We start from the raw sequence: 24304 nt of genomic DNA on the forward strand, positions 1-24304 counted from the left end.
CTGCACAATGACATAGATCCCAGTGGGGTGTCATGGACCGGTTTGGATGGACGAATTGGACGGATCAATAAGAGATATTGAATTGGACCCGTCCAGACTTAATGGTCCAAAGCATTTATTGGATCGGACCTGATTCATCCATAATAGTCTTCTATTGGATTGTGTTGGATTGGACCAATATCTGGTCCATTGATAGAAGATAAGAAAACAGGTGTCAATGGACCAGGTTCGAATTGGAAATCAATCTACATTAAAACCAATTTGAATAGTTTGGATGGTCCATACATTAAATTGAAATGGTCCAAAATGGTCTAAAGTATTCATCAGATTGGATTGGACCTAATCTATCTATGATAAACTTAATTGGATAGGATCGGATTGGACCAAATCTGGTCCGATTGACACCCCTAGATCCCACCAGTGGGAGTGATGGGTCCCGTTCAAAGGTATAGATATAATTTGTATGTTACTTGAATAGAATACCTAGGAGATGAACCTTCACTGAGATGAGATCTCCAACTCCAATAAAGAAATTCCACTCTAAGAATAAGATAGCGACCAGAGAAGAGAGAAGAGAGAACTGATAGGTTCCTCTTGAACCAACTTATTGGGAAAGGGTAATTGTCCATGGACACAACACGTGTATACACCCCTAAATTGATTGTGCTTTAAGGGCAACCAACCCAGGCCCTGTATTCCTTCCACGCAAAGTAGTAGTCTCTGTAATTGTAATTGGTGGATTCAATTCAGCAACTGCCACATTACCATGCATTTTCTTGTGGAGAGCTTAATTTGGCGCCTAAATTTGAATAACTCTACTATAACAACCTCCCTAACGGTGAATATTCTTCTGAACCATCTCGTTTGACGTCTTCTTCATTCTATCTGTATGCTACCCCCTACGCCGACAGTCTAAATCGATCTAGTTGGTTAAAAAAGGGGGAAATCAACACAAGGATGCAATCTATGCATACCCCTATGACATGGAGCAGCAAAGGAACTACTCAAAAGCTGATATACTAGGTCTAACATTTCTGGTTCTAGTCTATTATTGTTCTTGGATTACTAGCTCCACACAAAGCTAGCTTCTATATAACAGAGTCCTTTATTTAATGAATTTGTGGGGTTTTGCAGATATATCCAGTTTAAATTCCGATGAATCTCCGGTGGGCAACAACAAACGGCGTGATGGGGTGGTGAATCATCCGTTCTCTTCCTTGATTGTCTCTTTAATTTATTGTCGGTTTGAACTGTTTGTTTCTATTTAATTGGTCGTACTGATATTGGTAGGAAACCTGAACCAGCAGATAAGCGTCAATCAAAATGAACTGCTGAGTAGGGCTGGAACGTTTTTCATGTCAGATGAAGAGCTGAAGATCCGAGCGGAGCTTGAGATGGACATAGAAAGGGATTTGGAAGAAGAAATTAAGGATGGAATATGCCGTCTTGCTCTTCGATTGCATCGACTCTATCAACACCAGATGGAAAGGAATGCAAGAGAGACATCCCCAATTCCAAGTGGTGCTAGAGTTCGATCACAAGTACAAAATACAATATTTTCAGAGGTGATCATAAACATTAGGATGGAGGGTGGATCTAAAATTGAAATAAATGAGATCAAGAAAGAAGTTGGTGAGAAAGGTCGGCCCAAGGCTTCAAAATCAAAAGTAGTAGAAGATAGGCAAGGAAAGATGGGTTCCTGCGGCAAGGAATTTGATTGGGTGAGGACACTCCGATCGGGAACGGGTCCTGTTGCTGCTACAAATAAAAATAAAAAAACTGAGGACCCCCGTCGTGGTTTTGTAGTAGTTGTACCCAGGAATATTTACACAGGTGTTAAACACGAAAACAAGAGAAGAAGCTACACGTCAAGGCAGCCCAAGGGAAACGTTTATGTCGGAACTCGGAAATGGGAAGTTGCTTGAATTGGGATGGAGAGATTAAGCAGATTTCCTGGGATTTTATTAGTATATAAATTAAACGATGTTGTTTCAAATAGTAGGCCACTGTGTGGTTTGCACTTTGCAAAGCTTCATGTCTTTAATGAAAAGGAGGAGCTACCTTGTTTAATATAAAATGAAAGATGATGTATCAACATCATTTATATGGGGTTAGTTGCATAAATCCCTATTAAATGTCATATTTATTGTTAAATTATGAATGCTTAAATCGTTTCTTACTATTTTGATCCTTGTCTTTAGTGATCTTCCCCTAACCCTTTTAGTTCCTTTAACTTCTAATGGGATAAAGTGAAGACTCTTAACCTTGTGGTTGACTGGTTGTGGTGGGATGTTATAATTGAAGAGTTTATAGGATAAATAAAACTTGACAAGCATTAACTGAGTGATTGGTTAAGAATGTGATAATAACAAAGAATTTTGGGGGTAAGCAATTTGGTGGATGAAAATGGGGTTTTATCAAGGACAAGGAGGTTATGACAAGGCCACCAATGGGTCAACCACTAAGCCTTATAGCCATTGTGGGCCGGGCCCTATACACTGTTGGCTTCTTTAAACTGCAGAGCGATCAACCAAAACAAGCAAGGCATTATTGGGTTGGATCAGTGTGGGCCTGAATTCTTTCCTTTCTTAGCTCAGGTAAATCCATCACAGCCCAGATAAATCAGTTTTGGACCTAGTGACCAGTGATGGCGAGTTGACCAGGTGTAAAAATGTCAACTTCGTCCCGTGCAGCTGCAATGTGATGTTAGGTGGGTGTGAAAAGGGGCTTTACATCGGCATCCCACAGGACGTACCCCAAAGCCTTACAGCACATCCCAACCATGGATGGGAAATATCTCTCAATGTATAGAAGATATTTTTAAAGCATACTGAGAAATGTGCATGTGGGGCGTCAATATGAACTCGTGAAAAAGGATTCATCGGGAACATCCCGTCAATGAAAACACATTAAGACAGGAGATGTTTGTGTTCCCAATGTGCAGCTATAAGGTATTGAGAATGAGTCCAGATCTCCTGTCCACATTTATCTTTGACATAGAGAACATCTCATCCCCTGCATAGTATTATGCAGGAAGAGATGTTCCTAATTCACGGGGGTAATATATTGTGGGTAGGCGTGGATAGAGTTCTCGTGGGCAGGAGCAGTTGGGTGTGACGAGAAAATTCTGATTCTATTATAATAGATAAGAGAAGGATTGCAGGAGTCCCGAGTTCAAATCAGCCCCCCACAAGATTGTACCCCACAATGTCCTACAGCACATCTCCGTCGTGTATTGGGGGGCAATCTTGTCGAGGGCTAATCTAGAATATGGTGTCTTTCTACTTCTCCATGAAAACAAGCTTTGTATGTTAAGAGGTGAGCTAGTTTGTTTTTTGTACGAGGGATATATACAAATTCTATTAAGTGTTGTGGCTTGCTTGAATGGTACCCCAGTGAAGTTGATCCACCCATGAGCGATCAAAGGAATGTTCTTGAGTTTTTTTTACCAGTCCTTCAGTATTTAAGCAGACCAATAAATGATTGCAATTGTGACGGATTGTTGATTCCAAACCTTGAATTAGAGCTCTAATTTCTGCATCATTGCTCCCATTTGCTTTGCATGCTATTCCTTGCACTTCTAGGATTGCTTTTGATTCTGGACTTGAGTACATATCCAATTCCTGCATGACCTGATTTTTCATCAAATGAGCCATTTGTGAACAAGGTATATGAAGGAGTGATTGTTGGGGTGCTCATTCTCTTCTTTTGCAGTTTCTGAATGTTCTTTGAGGATGTTGCAAACTGATTCAATGATTTTCAAGGGGTTTTTTTTTTTTTCTTTTGAAAGATCCATTGATTCTTTGTTTCTCGTAACTTGTATAGTATCACCTGGAATTTGGAGAGCATGTAGATTTTCTCCATTTTGAAGAGATGGCAAAGTAACAATTAAAACCATTTTGAAAGGTACTAATGAAATGATTTGTTTGGTGTATTATGGATTTATTCCTACTTCAGCATGGCACCAAATTGCTCTAGCCAGTCCTTCAACCCCTATTGGGTAATAGGTATGGTATTGACATCCTTTTTTTGGTACTTTAGCGGTGGATAATAGGTACACTAAATAAGGGAGCTTTGGGGGATTGACTATGTAAGGGTAGATAGGCCTAAGACCAATCCATATATATCTCCTAAGACCATCCTCTCATGAATGATAACATGCAAATAGAAGAGATGTTCTCATGAAGAGTGACATGCAAACATCCTCCAAATAGGTGCGGATAGGATTGTTGTGAATAAGAGATTCCGATTGCTAAGACCTACCCTTTGACCTATTTTTTTGAAAAAAAAAACTAAAAAAAAAGGATAGATTCAAGGTTTAACACACCAATACTAGGGGTGCTCACAGTTTGGTTAACCGAATTGGTACTACCGGTTTTTGGAAAACCAATAACCGAAACTGAATTAAAATCAATCAGTTGACTAGTTGACCGGTTCAATTAACCGATAGTTCAGTTCATCGATTTTTCAATTTTTTTTTACAATATATATTATATAAATATATAAAATATTATATTTTAAATAATAAATAACATATCATATATTATAAATATATATTTATATATAATGCATATTTATTAATTTATAATATATAAAAAATATTAAACATATATAAAATATATAGAAATATATGTATACCGACCAGTTCGGTTAACTAACGGTTTTCTATATTGGTTAACCAAAACTGAACTGATACTTTTGATTTTTTTAAAACACTAAATTGACCAATTCTGTTAACCAATTTTTTTAGTTTGGTTTCGATCGATTCGATTTTTCAGTTTTTTTTGCTCACCCCTAATCAATACACCTCTTATTCCTATTCTCTATTAGGGTGTATGAATACTTGGTCCAGTCTTGTGGTGGCATATGCCTTATGCCGTATCAAATTAAGCTGGAAGGGTGTTAGGAATGCGTTTTATTGGCAGTAGATTCCAAGTCGACTGTGAATGAGTGGACTCCGGATCTTCTGCCATAAGAATTCAGCTCACATCCACCCATAACACACTACCTCCCTGCATTGAGAAGATCTCATCTCCTGGTGGGAGGATGAGATATTCCCATGTATGACTCAATTGAGAACACCTTGTACATCTCCGCCCAACAAGAGACCGCCCCACAACGCCCCACAGCACATCCCGTGTATTGGGAACGTCTTCTCATAATAATATCAGAAATAATGATGTCATCGAAAAATGTTCCTAATAAACGGCGGAGATGTACTGTGGGGCGTTGTGGGGCGGAGATGTACTGTGGGGCGTTGTGGGGCGGAGATGTGATCACCTTATGAACAGAAGATCCGGATTCCGGACTCGAATGACTGTTACAGATGAATCCACGCTACCAACATTTATTGAGTTCGTATTGGCTCCCTACTTCATACACACAACATATTACAACCGCACATCGCGAACATTTCCCCATGAATGACTGAACACGGCAAATAAAGCTTGTCAATCCGGACTCACATCTATTTTGTGCGAGTCGGGGTTCTGATCTGTGGGATCAGAAAGAAAATGCAAATAAAGCCCCTCTTAGAACTGTTTGGCACCAAAGAGGAAATGTTGACATGTGGGATCAAAAGAAGAGCAATGACATGCCTCCCGTTCACCAAGTTCCTTATTAACGTTAGCGACGCCAATCACATCTGCTCCCAGTCTTCTCCCCTTCCAGCTAAATCTTTTTGCTTCCTCCGAAACGTTTCCTCTCTTCCCGCGGTAATATTTTCTCCTTACTTTCTTTCATTTCTTTCTGAACTTTTTGTAAAGGAGCTAACTCGTTAACTAACTAATGTAACTACCATGCTACCTTCTTGAATTTTAATCTTTCACACCCGATACAGGGGTTTTGGGGCTCGCGTTCTAGCTCTGCAACTCGTGATTCCTATTGGCGGTTCGGTGAAGTGAGAGGAATGGCGAGCATGGTCGTTTCATCTCTCCAGAACTTGCAGAATCCGGACTCCCTGTCTTATCTAACCCAGAAAGAGGCTGCGGAGATTGACGAGATCCTCATGGGTCCTCTTGGGTTTAGCGTCGATCAGTTGATGGTCAGTGAATATGTTGAATTTTTACTTTTATTGTTTCAAAAATGCGCCCGACCACCTTTCAAATCCTGGGTAGGCTTTAGGATATCTTCGTAATCTTATTATCGTACCGAGTTCGTTTCTTTCTATGGTAATTGCAGGAATTGGCTGGGTTGAGTGTTGCAACATCAATAGCAGAGGTAGGTGTCTTTATGTTTTTGGTCTGTGGGTCTTCTCATGTTTGTGTTTGAATGTTCATACTTGCATATCTCTGCTGGTAGATGGTAGGCGCATTCCCCCTTGATCAATAGCCTTCACTTGCATAAGCTGGTGTCAACTTTTAATATTTATGGTCATCAATTATGGTGCTATAATGATTCAATGCCATGGTCAATTACATTGTGTATGCTATTTTTTTTATCAGTAACAGCTCAGTAATAAATAAGAAGAACAGAGTATACCCCAAAGAAAAGATAAATAAATGAAAAAAAAAAAAGAGGAAGGACATGAAAAAAGAGCTAGCTCCATCCCACTACTCTTCCCCAGAATACATCAAGCCCCAAAAGAGTATAAATGGGCCTTCCCCAATAAAATTCTGTTCTAGTAACATCTTCCCTGACAAGTGAGTCTGCTAGAGAGTTACACCTCTATGCATGTTATTTATTGAATACAGCTATTTCAACTGTCGTGCCTTTTATGCCACATTTCCAATCATTTTATGATCATTATTGACATAGCAGTGCAAGTGTAGCATTTTGCTGGATTAAGAAGAGTTAACTCATTTAAAGAGTTATGCCACTTCTTTAGCTTAATTTGATGATAAGTCTCTTCATCTAGTGCTGCCCCACTTGCTTAGGAGGATCCCAACTATCATTTATCAACTTCTGTAATTTAGTATGGGGTAATCATTATTCTTCATTAGGAAAGGGGAGAAACCGTTGGAGATAGCACTAACAGAGAGCAAGACAGGAGAATCATTAAGGCTGGTCTTTGAAATCTCTCTCTCTCTCTCTCTCTCTCAACCAAGACAGGAGAATCATTAATTCAAATTTCTTTCTTTCATAAATTTAACAAAGTCTCTCATGCTACATGTAAACTTTTTTTTTTTTTGAAAAAGATGGTAACTTTATTAATGAAATAGAGGGTACATAAGAAGATTTCTTTAACAAACAGTATTAAAATGGGTTCTTAGACCAAAATTTGAAATGCACTATAAATACTTAACTCAGCCTTAATCTCAGCCACTCAAATCCAGTCCCATCATCGTTCTTTATCAAAACCCATGTTTTCTGTCAAAGTATAAGTTCTTTGGAGCAAATGGTTTGGCATTCATGTTTGTATTCTATTGGCTAAAGGTTTTTATGTCAACTGTCAAGCTGACATAATCCTCCACCTTTATCTAGTCTTGGAATGCATTATAAATGTGTTATAAAGAGGACTATTACCTAATAGGTCCCAACTATCTAGGGTCTTGGGGGAGGTGAAGGGTTATAGATCTAACTTATGGCATACGGAGTGGCTGTTTACAGATTTGAAACTGTATTCTCATGTTTGTCAGACCAAGATTTTACCATTGCACCAATGCCCTACTATAAATCTGTTCTACTTGATAAAATTAATATAATGAATTATATATTTTTTTAATTGTTTAGTGTTGTTTGCATTCATAAGACTTAAAAAAAAAATCTTAACAGGGCTAAGAAGCCATTCGATAATGGCTGATATAGCAGAGTTGAATGACTTATTGCTTTGTCTCTTAGTGGATAAAATAGTAATATAATACAATATGTAACGGCATAATAATCAGCTTAACTGGAAATTCAGCCTTTAAGGAGCTCACAATATCCTTATTTACTAAGTAACAAAGCAATAAACCATTCAGTTCAGCCAATTCAGCCATTGCCCCATGTTTTGTGGCAATCCAGTAGCCAGATTTGGAGTTAGTTGTTCTCAAGTAATCCTATGTTAGTAGTTGTGAGCATTCTTTTGGACTTAGTTTCCTTCAACCCTTTGAACTGTAGAAGGACCAATTTTGGATTAAGGCTGCATCTTCATCTTTATCATTATGTTACTCATAGAGTTTTGTTATTTCATCACTTGCATACCTGGAATGCCATATTGAGTTTATATTCCAAGTGCCTACTAATGCTCTTGATGAAGTTAGTTTCAGAAACTCGACATTATGTGCCTTTTTAACTCATGCATATCTCATGTTGAAAGCATTTCTGGTTTCTAGTAATAACTGTTTCTCCTTTGCTGTATGATTGCTAACTTGATAATCATCAAATCTATTATTTGAGTTATATTTTTCTATTAAGCTTGTCAACCTATGGTGTTTCCCCTTAATGGAAAGATACAGTTGGTGAGTTGATTACATATGTGTTAAGTCCTTAAGTTTGCTGGACTAGGAGTAGGTTATTAAGATACTCCCAGACACAACTTAAAAAAAGTAATAATAAAGAAGAAAAAGGGCTTTCTTATAAGCCCAGTCAGTCCTATTGGTGGGTTGAAACATTTTAATAATGAAAGGGGCCTGCTGTCTAGTTTAGTGAACAACAAGCCTCAAGTTAATTCGGCTTGTTTGTAATAAGCATTTAATGGGCTTTTAGTAGAGCCCATTTAATGGAACAACAGGCCCTGAAATATTAAATCCATTTTAACTAATTTCTTGTGAGGTGTCCCACTTATTTATAAGGGGATGCCACTTGTCCTATTCTAACAAGATAGCTATTTTCCCTCCTTTAACCACTTGAAGTGGGGGACACATGTCACCCTAGGAAGAATGATTTATTTTCCTTCTTTTAACCACTTGAAGTGGGGGAACACATGTCACCCTAGGGGAGAGAGTTATTTTCCCTCATCTAACCATTTTAAGTGGGGGGACACATGTTATCCTAGGGGAGAGAGTTTTCTTCTCCCTCCTTAACCCACTTTAAGTGGGGGGACACTTGTCACCTTAGGAAGGAAGAGTTTTTCTTTTCCCTCCTTAACCCATTTTAAGTGGAGTGACACTTGGCACTCTAAGAAGAGAGGAGTGGGGAGTTACTTAACCACCTCTCTCCTCTATATAAACCCCTCTCCTACAAAGAGAAGGGGCTAATGCCATTTTGTTGGCTAATTCTATTCAATTGATAGAATTTACAGCAACAAGAGACAAACCAAAGGAGAAAGAAGAGAAGATTGTGGTGTGGAAGAAAAGGGAGAAGAGGAGAAAGAAGAAGGTAGGAATTGCAGTATTCCTCCTCCACCTCTTCATTATGATACTCCTGCAACTTCCTCTATTAGACTTATGTCTTTCCTTATACTCTTTTTATACACTTTCCTCCTTTTTTGTTATTATTTCCTTTTTTTTTTTCTTCTCCTTGTCTCATTTTAATCATATGTGAAGGAGACAACCATCTACAGCCTTGTTCATGAAACTTGGCTGATTATGGTTCCTCACAACCTATTAACCTATGTGTGAGGGGAAAAACCATCTACAACCTTGTTAATGAAACTTGGTTGATTATGATTCCTCATACCATGATAAATGGACATAACCACAATTTAAAGGCCATTTGCAACCTTATTGATGAAATATGACTATTTATGATACCTATTTACTTGTTATGTATAAAAGTTTGTTTGTTTATTTGCTGGTTTTCTCTTAAACAAAGAGGGAATATATACCAGAATTTTCAGAAGAAAATTGTGTAGAAAAATGATACTTAGTTTAGTCTATTCATTTGTACTTCTGAATCAGAATCAAAAGGTTTTCTCTACCCGTAGCAGAGATGTAATTAAGGGAACATCTACGTGATTTACTGAATGGGGCTTACCCAAATAACAAAAAAACCCAGTTATTAATCTAATTGGGTGAATTATGTTATGTGAGAAATTATACTAAAAAAAAATTCCACTAACAATATGCGACTTAATTTCTTTGTCCTCTTTTTTTATCTCTCATCTAGTGGTTAAATTTAGTTTTAGATTATCATTAATTGTCTTTCTAAATTACATTATAATGTGGGATGCTATGTTTTGGTTTCAAGTTTTGTTATGCTTTATTGCAAGTGGATTTATTATCTTTGCAGGTCTACAAATCAAGTGACTACAGTCGTGTTCTTGCCATTTGCGGTCCAGGAAACAATGGTGGTGATGGCCTGGTAGCTGCTCGCCACCTACATCACTTTGGATATAAGCCATTTGTTTGCTATCCAAAGCGTACTTCAAAGGCACTTTATACTGGTCTGGTTACTCAGGTATACCCTAGAAGCAAATTAAGTTCTTTATGAAGTATAAATTCATGTTCTTTGTCCAGAAATTTTTATTACATTTCTTTATTTGGCAGCTTGAATCATTGTCTATCCCCTTCTTATCTGTGGATGACTTGCCAGTGGACTTGTCAAATGACTTTGACATTCTTGTGGATGCAATGTTTGGATTCTCATTTCATGGTAATAGATCATTCTTTTTATATCTGGATAGTTCCTTGCAATGATGCATGTTGAGTGGCCCAATTTTATTTTAGTTTGTTTTTATTTAGTTAGAAATTTGTTGGGCCTAGGCCCATTAGTTTATATTTTTTAAAGTTGACTGTTCAGTTTTAGTAGCTGCCCTACTAAGGGCATCATTGTAATATCTCATCTTTAAGTTAATTATAAATATAATGAGAGGTAGGCGGATAGGGTTAACTTTCTCACAATCCTAGTTGACCTCCTACTCTTTTCTTCTTCTCCTTCCTTCTCTACTGTTGAAATCTTCACCTCCCCCCTCTTTCTCTCACAAGAAGCTTGACTGAATCAGTAAATAGTGATTTCTACTTGGTATCAGAGCAGGCCGAAGGTTCTTGAAGTTGTTCTCTCATGCAGCCCTAGATCGGCCGATTGCATGGTGATTTAAGAGGCTGATCGAAGCTCTCAAGTAAGCCCAATTTTTGGATTTTCTTGATGGATCTATGTGCCCTGTAGCTGGTCTAGGGTTTCTCATCAGAATTAGGAAAAATTGGAGAAAGGGGAAGAGTCATGTTTTTGTTGGACTCTTCAATTTTGACTTAGGAAGTGATGCCCTAAATTTTTAGAGTTCCTTGGAGTTTTTTGTAAGGGATGGTTCAAGTCCTGCCTAGTTTGGAGGCTTCTAGAGAGGGCTGCTGGCTCTTCTCTCTCTTCTCCCATCCCAAAGAAAAGGAATCTTTTGTGGGAAGAAAGTCCAGGACACCAAGAAAGTGTTGTTGGTTCCAAAAGGTGTTTTGTTTGATCTTGCTGCAAGTTTTAGTTATTTTCTTTACCTTTTTTGAGAAGCATGGAGGGCCACAGAGTTGAAAATGAGCCTGAGAGTGAAATGGGACCAGTGGGAGGAGGTGCTGGAGACCCCTTCGGGGTTGGGACCATTACTACAGTTAGGTTGGATGGTGCAAATTACTTGGAATGGTCACAATCTGCAAAGATGGCCATTGGTGCTCGTGGGAAATTAGGGTACACCACTGGTGAAGAGGTGAAACCTGAAACTAGCAACTCCCGGTGAGTGCAGGAGAATTATATGGTGATGACTAGGTTGTGTAATTCCATTTTGCCACATATAAGTACAAATTTTTTATGGGCAAATTCGGCTAAGGAGATATGGGATGGGGTTGCAGAAACCTATTCACAAAGGGAGAATGTTGCTAGGGCTTATCAATTGAGAAATTAGATTATTGCTACAAGGCAGGGAGATAAATCTGTTGCAGCCTACTTTTCGGTCCTTAAAACCCTGTGGCAGGAGATTGACCACTTAGAGACATTTGCTTGGGAAACCACTAAGGATGCAGCTACCTATCAGAAACATCTAGATATTGCACGACAACATCTTCTTTCTAGGGACAGTGTCACTCTCTCCCAAGCATATGCCTTTGTGTCAGGGGAGGAGTACAGGAGGGATGTGATGATGAAAAACCTCATTTCTGATCAGTCTTCCATGGTAAGTGTTGTGAAACCTAAACAAAGTGGTAGTGAAATCAAGAAAGAAGACAAAAGAGATCTGATCTGTGACTACTATAAGAAGCCTAAACATACAAAAGATACTTGCTGGAAGCTTCACCCACATCTTGTGCCGACTAGATTGAAGAATAAGAAGGGAAATGCACACGTGGCAGTTATTGGTGACACTCCGGCCCCTCCTACTATAGCTGCTCTGGAGTCTGTTGCAGCTGCTGCAGTAAGGGCCGAACTTGAGAGGTATGGGCTACTTCTAATCCAGCGGGATACAACCAGTTCCAATCCAGCCGCAAGCGGACATCAAGGTACAGGTGGCACTGGTGGAGTCCACTCTACCTCCTTTGCTCACACAGGTAATTCACACGCCACTGCACATTATGTTTCCACTTCAGGTAAGGAGGGACCTCCTTGGATTATAGATTCTGGAGCCTCAGAGCACATGACCCATAGCTCCACTATTTTTTCTTCATACCAACTCTGTTCTGACAGAGACAGGGTCTCCACAACTGATGGATCCCATGTTCCTATTGCTGGGAAGGGATCTATCAAGATTAGTGATTGTATTTGTTTACCCTCTGTCTTTCATATTCCCAGATTGAGTACTAATTTGTTATCTGCTAGTAGTTTGACTAAAAACCTGAACTACTCAGTAATTTTTTCTCCTGGACGTTGTATTTTGCAGGATCTAGATTCAAAGAGGACGATTGGGAGTGGTCGTGAAGTGAATGGAATCTACCTCCTGGATGTACTTACTCATTAGAGTCATCATGTCAGTAGGGATAGTGAGTCAGGATCTGTGAGTCAAATTATGCTTTGGCATAATCGTTTGGGTCATTTACCTTTTTTTTCCTTGAGTTCTTTGTTCCCAAAACTTTTTGAGTCTGTTAGTCTGTCAAGTCTGGAGTGTGAAGGTTGTCAATTTGGAAAGCATTGTAGACATTCATTTAAACCTAGTAATAAAAGATGTTCTTCTGCCTTTAATGTTATTCATTCGGATGTGTGGGGCCCTTACCATGTTCCTTCTATGGGAGACTATTGCTATTTTCTCTTATTTGTGGATGATTTCTCTCGATACTCTTGGATTTACCTGATGAAATTCCGCGATGAGGTACCATCCTTGATGAGGTAATTTCATCAAATGGTACTAACACAGTTTGGAACAAGGATAAAGGTGTTCAGATCTGACAATGCCAAGGAATATTTTGAAAGACATCTTGCCTCATATCTGTTAGAATATGGTGTTGTCCATCAGAGCAGTTGCCCCTACAGTCTACAGCAGAATGGTGTTGCAGAAAGGAAGAACAGACACATTGTTGAGACTGCAAGAAGCATGATAATCACATCTACAGTTCCGGTTCTTTTTTGGGGTGACGCAGTTCTCACAGCAGTATATCTGATTAACAAGGTGCCCTCTCGTATACTTGGATTCAGCACTCCATTTAGTCTTTTTTTTCCTCAAGGGGAGATGTTTCATATGGGTGTTTGGGTGTGTCTGCTTTGCACATATCCTTGGTCCTCACCGCTCGAAGCTTGATTCCAAGGCAAAGAAGTGTGTCTTCCTTGGATATGCAGAGAATCAGAAAGGGTACTGCTGTTATGATCCAGTCTCTGGGAGCCAATATGTTACCATGGATGTCACCTTTTTGGAATCCACGTACTTCTTCTCAAAGAATCCTTCTCAGGGGGAGTGTTTTGGGGAAGTAAGTCAGCAATCTATTCTTCTCCCAATTCCAGTCCCTGTGTCTACTCCTGTGCTTGACCACCACCTTGTGGCACCTACCTTGCCACCTCCTTTGTGTTTTGTTTCTCAGCATTACTCACGACAGAGACTTCACAAGGCAGTTGATTCCACTACAACAGAACTCACACTACTTCCTGTCGATCCCTTGGAGATTCCAGATTCGGTTGACATGGATTCAGGTATTCCTCTTGGTCCCGCTACTATTTCAGTTCCCATTGATCCTACTGACTTTGTTACAGATAACCTTGGTCTTCCTATTGCTCTCAGAAAAGGGAAGAGAAAGTGTACTACTCATTGTATTTCGCAGTATTTATCCTACAGTGGATTTTCTCCTTCCTACCGTGCTTTTCTCTCCTCTCTTGATTCAGTGTCTATACCCAAAGGTGTTAGTGAGGCTCTCTCCAAACCTGAGTGGAAGACAGCTATGCAGGAAGAGATGGAAGCTTTGATTAAGAATCAGACATGGGACATTGTGGACCTACCAGAAGGTAAGGAGACAATTGGATGCAGATGAGTTTACACAGTAAAATATAAAGTAGATGGAAGTATAGAAAGGTACAAGGCAAGACTTGTTGCAAAAGGGTACACACAGACCTATGGCATTGATTACTAAGAGACCTTTGCGCCAGTTGCAAAGATGACCTCCATTCGGATACTTCTTTCCCTTGCTGCCTCATACTCTTGGCTCTTGTTTCAACTGGATGTGAAGAATGATTTCCTAAATGGGGACCTGCAAGAAGAAGTGTATATGGATCTTCTTGTTGGTTTTTACAATGATACTGAAAAGGGAAAGGTATGCAAGCTTAAGAAGTCACTCTATGGTTTGAAACATTCTCCTAGAGCATGGTTTGACAGATTCAGAAAGGCCTTGATTGCTTTTGGATACGCTCAAACTCAATCCGATCACACTTTGTTTGTGAAGCGTAGGGGATCTTTGGTGTCAGTCCTAATTGTTTTTGTGGATGATATTGTTGTCACTAGGAATGATATGAGTGAGATTGATAGTCTGAAAAGGAACCTACATAAGGAATTTGAAATTAAGGATCTTGGAGAACTGAGGTACTTGTTAGGCATTGAAGTTGCAAGATCGAAACATGGAATTTTTCTCTCTCAAAGGAAGTATGTCTTGGACCTCCTTCAAGAGACAGGGAAGCTTGGAACAAAGGCAATCAACACCCCTATTGATCAAAACCATAAATCAATGCATCAGAAAGTGAACCAATAAAAGGCATTGGGAGATATCAGAGACTTGTGGGTCGGCTGCTATACTTGTGTATGACAAGACCAGTCATCTCCTATGCAGTGAATGTAGTAAGTCAATACATGCATGCTCCACGAGTCAAACATTGGGAGGCAGTTGACAGGATTCTTGCTTATCTGAAGGGACACCCGGGCAGAGGCATATTGTTCAATGATCATGGACAGTTGAAACTAGAGGCTTGTACAGATGCAGATTGGGCAGGATGCCTTGATGACAGGAGATCAACTTCAGGAGTGTGCACCCTAGTTGGGGGTAACCTAGTCTCATGGAAGAGTAAGAAACAAACAGTGGTGGCAAGATCAAGTGCTGAAGCAGAATATAGGGCCATGGCACATGTAGTTTGAGAACTTCTCTAGATCTGTTCTCTGTTAGAAGAAATTGGTGTACAGGCAAAAGAACCCATGATGCTATACTGTGATAACCAGGCAGCAATTAATATTGTCCATAACCCAGTCCAGCATGACCGAACTAAGCACATTGAAGTGGATAGACATTTTATCAGAGAAAGGGTAACTTCTGGAGAAGTTTGTCTTCCATACATTGCTTCTGATCTGCAGCTCGCCGATGTTCTCATAAAAGGTGTTGCAAAGAACAAGTTGGAGCATGATCTACGCAAGTTGGGAATGTGTGACATTTACTCCCAACTTGAGGGGGAGTGTTGAGTGGCCCGGTTTTATTTTAGTTTGTTTTTATTTAGTTAGGAAGTTGTTGGGCCTAGGCCCATTAGTTTATATTTTTTTAAGTTGTGACTGTTCAGTTTTAGTAGCTGCCCTACTAAGGGCATCCTTGTAATATCTCATCTTTAAGTTAATTATAAATATAATGAGAGGTAGGCAGCTAGGGTTAACTTTCTCACAATCCTAGTTGACCTCCTACTCTTTTCTTCTTCTCCTTCCTTCTCTACTGCTGAAATCTTCGCCTTCCCCCTCTCTCTCACAAGAAGCTTGACTGAATCAGCAAATAGTGATTTCTACTATGCATATATATATACATACATACATACATATAGTTAGGATTTTGTTTATTATTGTTTTCTTATGCCTATGCCTCTTCGTATACATGTACCTCTTATGGATTTAGTTGTTAAATGTTTGCACATACTGGTGCTACGCTTTAAAGTTTTAGCCTTCTAGCTCCTTGTAATTAGGAGTCTTTCATGAGGAGTGAGTCCTTTCTATTGATCTTATCTCTCAACTTCTTTCCAGTGCACACAACCTAGAACCTTGAAATCAACATTGCATTTAGTACAAAATTCAAGGAAGTAAAAAATGTAACAGACAGAAAAAATGAAGAGTAAATTGTCACTTCTGTAAATTTCTTTTATTATGTTTCCTGCCTTACAAGTCAAGATTTTCTACAATACTCCACCTATATCTTCTCATCTTCTCTATTTTTTTTTTATCTGTATTCTATTTTTCCTCCCAAATCACCATTGTAGCTTCCTCTAATTTGGTGAGGTGCTGCACTTGCCCTTCTCTTTCAGAATACTCTATGTGATTGTTTGGGTGTGCTTATTAGATAAATAAGTGCTTATGAATGTTTGGTGAAAAAGTGCTTCTTTCAAATATGGATAGTATAGGTATTTTGAAAGTTGCATGGCAAGCCAAGATGGGCCAGAAACACAATAAGCACTTTTTTAAAAAACGCTTGAAAAATAGGCAAAATTTTGAGCTTAGTCAAAACAGTCTTATTTCCTGCAAAAGCATTTATTCGGGCTTATTTCCCAAACACATATATGTGCTTATTGGTGTGATCCTGGCCTAAACTCAATGCCTTTTTTCCAATAAGTGCTTAAAAATAAGCACTCCTGAACAGGGACTACATCAATCTGCTCCCATCTTGATTGGGTCCTATGAGAATTGGCTTAAATTTGTTTGGGTTAGTTTTAGTTAGTTATGAAAGATAGAATGCCATACACTTCTTATGGATTCAAATTTTTTGTATGAGGTTGTGGAGGAACTGTAATTATGATATCCTGGGATAACGTTATCAGTTTACTATCATGGTTAAGACAGGAAAAAATCCATAGTCTTATCCATATATAGCATCTAATTGCAATGTTCTGAAATACTTAAGGTACACCAAGGCCACCTTTTGATGACCTAATACAGAGGCTGCTTAGCTTGCAAAGTCATGATCAAACACGCCAGAGATCACCTGTTATTGTATCTGTAGATATTCCCTCTGGGTGGCATGTGGAAGAAGGAGACGTTAGTGGAGAAGGCATCAAACCTGACATGCTGGTTTGTGTCTGATATAACTTAACTATCTACCCTACTATGCCACATTTTAACAGATTGCAAATATCTTTTCTAGGGTATTGTCAATCCATCTTGAGTTCATTACTGTTTTTAATTTTGGTACTTTTCAGGTTTCATTGACAGCTCCAAAACTGTGTGCCAAGAAGTTTTGTGGTTCCCACCACTTTCTAGGTGGCAGATTTGTTCCACCATCAATTGCAGATAAGTATAAGCTTTGCCTTCCACCATATCCTGGTACTTCTATGTGTGTCCGGATTGGGAAACCTCCTTCAATTGACGTATCATCTCTAAGAGAGAACTATATATCTCCTGCATTTCTGGAGGATCATGTTGAGCCTGACCCTATAGATCAGGTATGCATTTGCACAAATAGTGCAGTTAATCTTTTGTCCAAATTTCTGATTCTTTAATCTATGTAGCAAATTGCAGATTTAGGTTATTCAAGAAGCAACAGCTTGTTATTGTGTTGAATGCCGTGGTTCAGTGATGTTTAGGACACATTTTCGGGTTTTTTCATAATTGAGTGCAAAGTCCCATTCCTTTGGAAAAAGTTACATCAATAGTTTTTTCTTGCAGTTCCAAAAATGGTTTGGTGATGCAGTGGCAGCTGGCTTGCGGGAACCAAATGCTATGGCCTTGTCAACTGCCAACAAAGATGGAAGACTGTATATCTCCTCCCATTTGTTCTGTCACTCTTTGGTAGCTACAGTTTGTAGCTTTTATTGATTTTCCTTACGCCTCTATGATATACTTTTAGGCTATTTTTGGATTGAGGTGGAAATGGAAAACACAGAGGAAAGGGATTCAACTTTCAAGAGTCTAAGTCCTTCCACGTTTTGCTGTTTGGCTCCTGAAATATCACAAAGTGAAATACAGGAAATGTGGATCTTTTTCCTGTGTTTTCTACTCCTTTGGTGGATTCCAGGGTGCTTGCAGGGCTAGTCATTTATAGAATCCACTGAAAGTGTGTATTTCTCCCTCATTTTTCCACTTTGCCCTAAATCCAATTACAGCCTTAATTATTAAAGTGAGCTGTGTGCTCCTATATTCTGTGAAATTTGTTAAATAGTGTCATGCCATTTATTTTTCCATGATATCTACATCTCTCATCCTGTATTGTGCAGTTCATCGCGAATGGTATTGCTAAAAGGAGTTGATAAAGAAGGTTTTGTCTGGTTAGTACTGGTTTACAGGACTGCAGCTACTCTGGTGTGTTTAATAATAATTTCCGATTCATGTAGATGCACAATTTTATTAAATATATTTGTTTATCCACAATAAAGAGCCACTGGAATTGCTTGGAATGTAATGTAATTTTTGAAGATTGCTGCTTTTTTCTCATATTACTGCTGCTTTATTTTTTTCTTCTTTTTTTCCTTTCTGTTTTCTTAGGTATACCAATTATGGAAGCCGGAAAGCACGTGAACTTTCTGAAAACCCCCATGCATCACTTCTTTTCTATTGGGATGGTCTTAACCGCCAGGTAAGTCTTAATAGGCACAACTCATAACTACTTGAATCTTAACATCACAAAGAGCACTTGATTTAGGTTGTTTAATAAATTTGTACTTGGGGAAATTGAGGGGAAATCGAAACCCATACAGATTGAAATAATCTCAGTTTCTGTTCATAGTTGTCAAGGCATCAAGGCAATTCTGGGTGACAGATGGGTCCTAGTTAACACCTAAGCAACAAGAATTTCATAACATAAAATATTAAAATTTGCCTAGTTCCCTAGTTTTATATACCATTCAACATGCATATTAATCGAAAAATAGCAATGCTCTTTATTAAGAACGTTAAATTTCCTCTAAAAACATGGAAAATCATCATATCTAGGACAATGGTGTCTCAAATATATTACTTTCAATACTTTTAAAAGTAGTACTAATATAATAATTATTTAATAGAGCAATTTCATATCAAATTAGCAACTAAAGAAAGCCACGATTTTATATGATAAAATTTAAGATAGAGGGTAAGCAAAAGAGAAAAAAAACAAGGGTGTGGTAATATGAATGATATTACAATAAGGTGCCTGCCTTGTCATTTTTGTTGCCTAGGTGATGTACCGACCGAGGGCTCCTAGTCACCTAGGTGATGCCTTGACAACTATGCTTCTTTTTTCATTCATTATTTGTAATATTGCCACCAAGGTGCTGTTGCTTGATGTGGTGGTAAAAATTTTGGGTTGACTATCATGAACCTTGGGAGGAAGGTTATCAGGTCCAATAGCAGCCATAAATTTTGCATGAACACAGAGATGGGAATCAAAATCCAATGCATGTCTTGGAGTCTGATTCAGCAATATGAAAAAGCAAGGACTTGCAAACAGGTCTAGAGAAAAGTATAAGCTATTAAGATGGCACTTTTTTGTAATTAGGAACATGAACTTGCTGCAGTCACATTTGTACTATTTGTAATTAGGAACATGAACTTTCTGCAGTCACATTTAAAGACTGGGCCCTAGTGTAAAGGACGAAATGCCTTCTGCCTGAAATCAATGAAGAAAGATGGGAATAAAGAGGTTGTAATCTAGCCTAAACAGTCTAATCACATCAATTAGTCACGTATATATGTCTATGACCTTAGTTTTGTCCACTTTACTGTGGGATTTAACTAGGGGTGCAACTCAGGTTGGCCTAAGTTAGCATTGTACACTGCTTTGGGCTTGGGCCTTTGGGCCATGTCCATTCAAATTTTGACAAAAGCTCAACCCAAGCCTGCAAAATTGCACCCTTGGCCAAAATCATGGGCAAAACTGCTTCATGGTGGATTTATAAAAAATGGATATTAGTTTCTTAATCTCTTTGATTGGGAACAGAAAATTTAGTTCCATGAGAGTTTGATGGACAAGTTTCTATTCTCTTTTAGATGTCAAAGAGGAGCACACCACTTAACTCTAAACAAGGAGCAAATCAATCTGATATGTAGGTTCATACATTTGACCTGTAAAAGGAGTTTATTGAAAACTGGGTTTCAATGGGATGGAGATGCTCCTTTAAGATAGTGAGATGTTTGGGAGGCTTGTAAATCTCTTTATCTCCTCTGGGGTTGACATGGTACATATGTATCAAATGGGTGGATAGAATGGATGGAAAAACATCAATTCTTTGAGTGGAACTTGGCTGTAACTCGTAGCAGGGGGCTGCTCCTAGCCTTGTGCAGTTGGGTTTGATGTTGTGGCCATTCGCAGTGGTTGCCCTGCTCAACCTGTTGTGTTTATAATACGCATGATGTATTTACCTTGGAAACCTGCAAGGCTATTTCAGTCGTTTCTTACCAACTCCATCCTCTAGTTCAAATTTATGATGTAGGGCAGGGCCTCTGAACATGCATGTGGTAGTTTATAAACAATCGTTCTGGATGGAATTGATTTTAATATATTCATTATTTATAGGTGAGGGTGGAAGGACCTGTTCAGAAAGTTTCTGATGAGGAATCTGAGAATTATTTTCACAGTCGTCCTCGTGGAAGTCAGATTGGAGCAATAGTTAGCAAGCAGGTCTGTTTTCCTAGTTTCTTTTACATCATCTCATAATAATCATAATCATTGATTCTTTTCACAAAAATCTATAAAACATTTTCATTTTTTATTTCTTTGATGATCAATTCCAGTTGTCTTTCTTTTCTTCAGAGTACTGTAGTTCCTGGGAGGCATGTTCTTCACCAAGAATACGAAGAACTGGAAGCCAAATTTTCTGATGGGTCAGTTTAATCAGTAACTAATTTTCACTTAGCCTGAGACACATTTTGATCTTTAGCTTTTGTAGTATATATTTCTTTCTTTCTTTCAATATTCTCATATTAAATTGGAGTTCTCTCTTGAATCATCCCTAACTAAAACTTTTATAATAATCTCTCTGTACTATGGATTAGTATGGTTTGCTCCAACAATTTGCTTAATTGTAAGTTCCCCTTAATCCAAACGAGAGTTCAGAACTCTCTCTTTAATGAGTTGCCGTGATTATGCTCCATTGAGAGTGAAAATACTGCCCACTGGCCCCACTCAACTAAGCAAAGCTTTACCCCAACTGATTGGGCTTGGATACATGAAGCTTATTTTTTCATTGACTTTGTCATGGGCGTTTTCCTTTACCTTTGGAAAATAAAGTGAATAAATTATACATAAGGTGTATGCTCTTAATGATTAAAATACACGAGGGCTGAGGCTATTTGCTTATCTGCCAAAATTCCAGCATCTGATGAATATATGGTCTCTCCTGGCAATGTGAAAAAAGTATTCCAATCTGATTGTCATCTATCTTAAAAAACAAAACCAGAGAGCCCTAGGGAGACAAAATAAGGAGAGGCTCAGAAAACAAAACCAGACAGACGTACTGCATGCCATCTATCTCAGAAACCCCTACCAGAAATTCGTTGTAATTTTTTCCCTCTTTTCGTGGGGGTGAGGGGATGGAAGATGTGGTGGATACTTCTGAACTTTTATGGTGAACTGCTTCTATTTCATTTGGCATGCAGTTGTCTTAAACTGTCTTGTATCTTGCCAATCTAATCCATCGGAATAATAGTGGTGCTACTGCATTTTTATCAGCTTCTGGATTCCATGGGAAGAAAATTGTATATTACATTATGGTTCTGTTTATGTTGTCCAATCATTATGTAATGTATCATATATTATTGTGTGTATGGTGGCTCACCATAATGTACTTTGCAGTTTTATTATAAGGTGAAGTCCTGTTGTATGATTCATCTTTGACAGGTTTTACCATTTTTAAATTCTGAAATGAAACTTTTATTTAGGAACTTGAGCACAACTCATTACTTTATATCATTTATTTTGTGCCTATTCACTAGTTGTGATTCCAAAAATGGTGGGATACTGAGCAGAATCTCTCTTTCTGGTGAATATGCAGAAGCTTGATTCCCAAACCCAAGCACTGGGGAGGATACAGGCTCAAACCAGAGGTCGTTGAGTTCTGGCAAGGCCAACAATCCCGCCTACATGATAGGTAGGTCATTCTCATCTCTCTTGAAAATTGTTTGCTGATTGGTCTTAATTAATTGATTTAATCATGTAATTAGTAATGAAACTTTTCCTTCTTGGCAGGCTACAATACTCTCTCAAGGAGGTTGATGGAAAACAGATATGGAAAATTGAACGATTGGCCCCATGACTAGTATTTTCAGCATCTTCTTTATAATTATCATTTTAATCCATTTGCAATTCAAGTATTTTCCTTCCGAATAACTTACGAGTGGATAAAATCCAATGATGCAACTGCCGCACTTATAGGGTGGTAAATGTACAAGTGGCGATTTGATTGGGTTGCAATAACAAAATAACAATTGCTATAGCACAATTTAACATTCTTATCGTAACAAGTATCGATGCAAATTTAGACGTGTTAACAATCTGATTGTTGGGCAGAGCGGGATGATCTTGGGACTCCGGATCCCCTGCCCACGTCTACCCACAACACACTAACCCTGGGCATTAGGAACTATCTCCCATGCATAATACTATGTAAGAGGATGAGATGTTCTTTTATGTGTGGCTGTGATGATATGTATGAATACATGGGCAGAGTTATTATGGGCAGGAGATCCGGACTCTGATCTTGGTCTAATGACGCTTATAGTCATTTTCTAGGCGGATTAACCAGAGGTAGGCCCACGTTCGTCAACCCAGGCTCAGTTTAAGCCTAATCCAACAAAATTCTGGTTGGAGGCCAAACTTAGTCTGGCATGGACAAGTTAGATAACTTTGAAAAAACTTATGAGCATAAATTTAAAGTCATCTTTTATTGAATTTGAAAATATGTAAAAATTTCATTGCTGAGCATGCATGTATACACAGATTTATAATATGAGAAAGGAAAGATTTTCTTATATAAATTTAATTATTTAACGCACATGTATGTATTTGTTTGGTGAGCTCTGGTTGGACCTGTACAAGTTGCATTCCTATTAGGCTATTATGCATACACTCCCCACTTGGTCTGATTTGGTAAGGCTGCATTTGGTAGAGGTGTAAATACAAAAATCCATCGTGTAAATCCAGAACCGTCAAATGTGTCAATGTAAAAGACAAACCGGCCGAATGCATCATCGGTGGATATTTTATACGCGTTTGGAGTGAACAATGGGGTGAACCGGTGTAGATAAGCCCAACCTGCCAACGAGTTTGGTCATCTCTTTGTGGTCTAGATTAGAGCTAGAAGAGTTGGATTTCAGAGAAGGGAAGCCACTGCACATGCGTACAGAACCTCTGGTACCAGAAACAGATTTATGTCTAAGGACCAGCAGAGAGAGAGAGAGAGAGACGGAGGGAAGTGAGGACAAATACTGGCAGGGGAATACCTTCGCTTGGGCTAGATTTGCAAATGCGTGCAGAGCCTCCGAGAAACAGATTTATGGCTATCGGCTGCGAGATGAAGGTGTATCTATTCGGTTGGGCAGGATTTACACGGATGTTCACTAGTGCCTTTTTTTCCCTTCTGGGTCCTCTCCAGCTCTACCTTCGAAGGTGGGATTCAGATCTGCCGCTGCAAAGGAGAAGAAGAAGAGAGAAGGAGAAGAGAGAGAGAGGAGAGGAAAAAGAGAGGAGGAGGAAAGAGAGGATGAGCGAGCGAGAGAGGAGAGAAGAGAGAGTGAGCGATGTAATAAATATATAGATTATCAATGTAAATTTAGATCAAAATATAATTTTACACCAATTTTCAATGTAAAATTATATGTTTACCAAATGCCAGTAAAATCGAACCGGGTATAAAGCTTACCTCGATTTGATTTTCCACCCCAAACAAACGTAGCCTAGGGGTTTGAAAACCATGCTATGGGATACTAATTTTGAACACATCAAAAGGTCCTTGGGCCTAAATTTGTTCCATGAAAATCAAGTTGAACACGGTGATTAAGGGCTACGAGTTGTCCCAATCTGGATGCATTGGGAGTGCCCCCTTAATTCAAGTAATGTGACAACCAAATATTGCATCTAGGAGAGAGGTTGTAGGCATCACCGTATGCACTGGGTTGAGGGATATGGTCGGCTGAACATGTCTCATTGAGTTGGGCCACTTGGCCATGAACACCCAACTGTATTCCTCG

The 24304-nt window shown here is 38.8% G+C and overlaps 3 protein-coding genes across 4 annotated transcripts; all 3 read left to right on the forward strand.

Moving 5' to 3' along the window:
* The first annotated feature begins 740 nt into the window (after positions 1–740).
* Positions 741–2181, forward strand: LOC148876656 (uncharacterized). 2 transcript variants are annotated; one of them, XM_088966262.1, is made up of 3 exons: positions 741–1023; positions 1135–1196; positions 1305–2181. In XM_088966262.1, the coding sequence occupies exons 1-3, from the start codon at positions 984–986 to the stop codon at positions 1923–1925; spliced, it is 723 nt and encodes a 240-aa protein (XP_088822388.1). In that variant the 5' UTR covers positions 741–983; the 3' UTR covers positions 1926–2181. The 2 variants fall into 2 exon arrangements, with proteins under 2 accessions (XP_088822388.1, XP_088822389.1); XM_088966263.1 differs by having other exon boundaries at positions 1308–2181.
* A 3294-nt stretch (positions 2182–5475) lies between these two features.
* Positions 5476–22557, forward strand: LOC148876657 (pyridoxin (pyrodoxamine) 5'-phosphate oxidase). The gene is made up of 14 exons (XM_088956626.1): positions 5476–5714; positions 5840–6043; positions 6181–6219; positions 10093–10260; positions 10350–10455; positions 17049–17215; positions 17344–17586; positions 17810–17898; positions 18358–18408; positions 18626–18716; positions 20634–20738; positions 20871–20941; positions 22111–22206; positions 22305–22557. The coding sequence occupies exons 1-14, from the start codon at positions 5514–5516 to the stop codon at positions 22369–22371; spliced, it is 1698 nt and encodes a 565-aa protein (XP_088812752.1). The 5' UTR covers positions 5476–5513; the 3' UTR covers positions 22372–22557.
* LOC148876658 (uncharacterized) lies at positions 11300–12832 on the forward strand. The gene is made up of 3 exons (XM_088964009.1): positions 11300–11347; positions 11705–12323; positions 12653–12832. The coding sequence occupies exons 1-3, from the start codon at positions 11300–11302 to the stop codon at positions 12688–12690; spliced, it is 705 nt and encodes a 234-aa protein (XP_088820135.1). The 3' UTR covers positions 12691–12832.
* Positions 22558–24304: the final 1747 nt, after the last annotated feature.

The sequence above is a fragment of the Nelumbo lutea genome, chromosome 1 (assembly GCF_056320005.1).
Source record: "Nelumbo lutea isolate HS-2025 chromosome 1, American lotus-T2T, whole genome shotgun sequence".
NCBI lineage: Eukaryota > Viridiplantae > Streptophyta > Magnoliopsida > Proteales > Nelumbonaceae > Nelumbo > Nelumbo lutea.

Excerpts from the sequence above, each read along its gene's own strand:
- LOC148876656 (XM_088966262.1), top strand. The coding sequence starts at position 984 with ATGGAGCAGCAAAGGAACTACTCAAAAGCTGATATACTAG. Across the intron at positions 1,024-1,134 it reads CTCAAAAGCTGATATACTAG|ATATATCCAGTTTAAATTCC; the intron begins GTCTAACATTTC and ends GGGGTTTTGCAG. Across the intron at positions 1,197-1,304 it reads ACAAACGGCGTGATGGGGTG|CAGATAAGCGTCAATCAAAA; the intron begins GTGAATCATCCG and ends AACCTGAACCAG.
- LOC148876657 (XM_088956626.1), top strand. The coding sequence starts at position 5,514 with ATGCAAATAAAGCCCCTCTTAGAACTGTTTGGCACCAAAGAGGAAATG. Across the intron at positions 18,409-18,625 it reads GATAAAGAAGGTTTTGTCTG|GTATACCAATTATGGAAGCC; the intron begins GTTAGTACTGGT and ends CTGTTTTCTTAG. Across the intron at positions 18,717-20,633 it reads GGGATGGTCTTAACCGCCAG|GTGAGGGTGGAAGGACCTGT; the intron begins GTAAGTCTTAAT and ends CATTATTTATAG.
- LOC148876658 (XM_088964009.1), top strand. The coding sequence starts at position 11,300 with ATGGAGGGCCACAGAGTTGAAAATGAGCCTGAGAGTGAAATGGGACCA. Across the intron at positions 11,348-11,704 it reads CTGAGAGTGAAATGGGACCA|GGAGATAAATCTGTTGCAGC; the intron begins GTGGGAGGAGGT and ends GCTACAAGGCAG. Across the intron at positions 12,324-12,652 it reads TACCTCCTTTGCTCACACAG|GATCTAGATTCAAAGAGGAC; the intron begins GTAATTCACACG and ends TGTATTTTGCAG.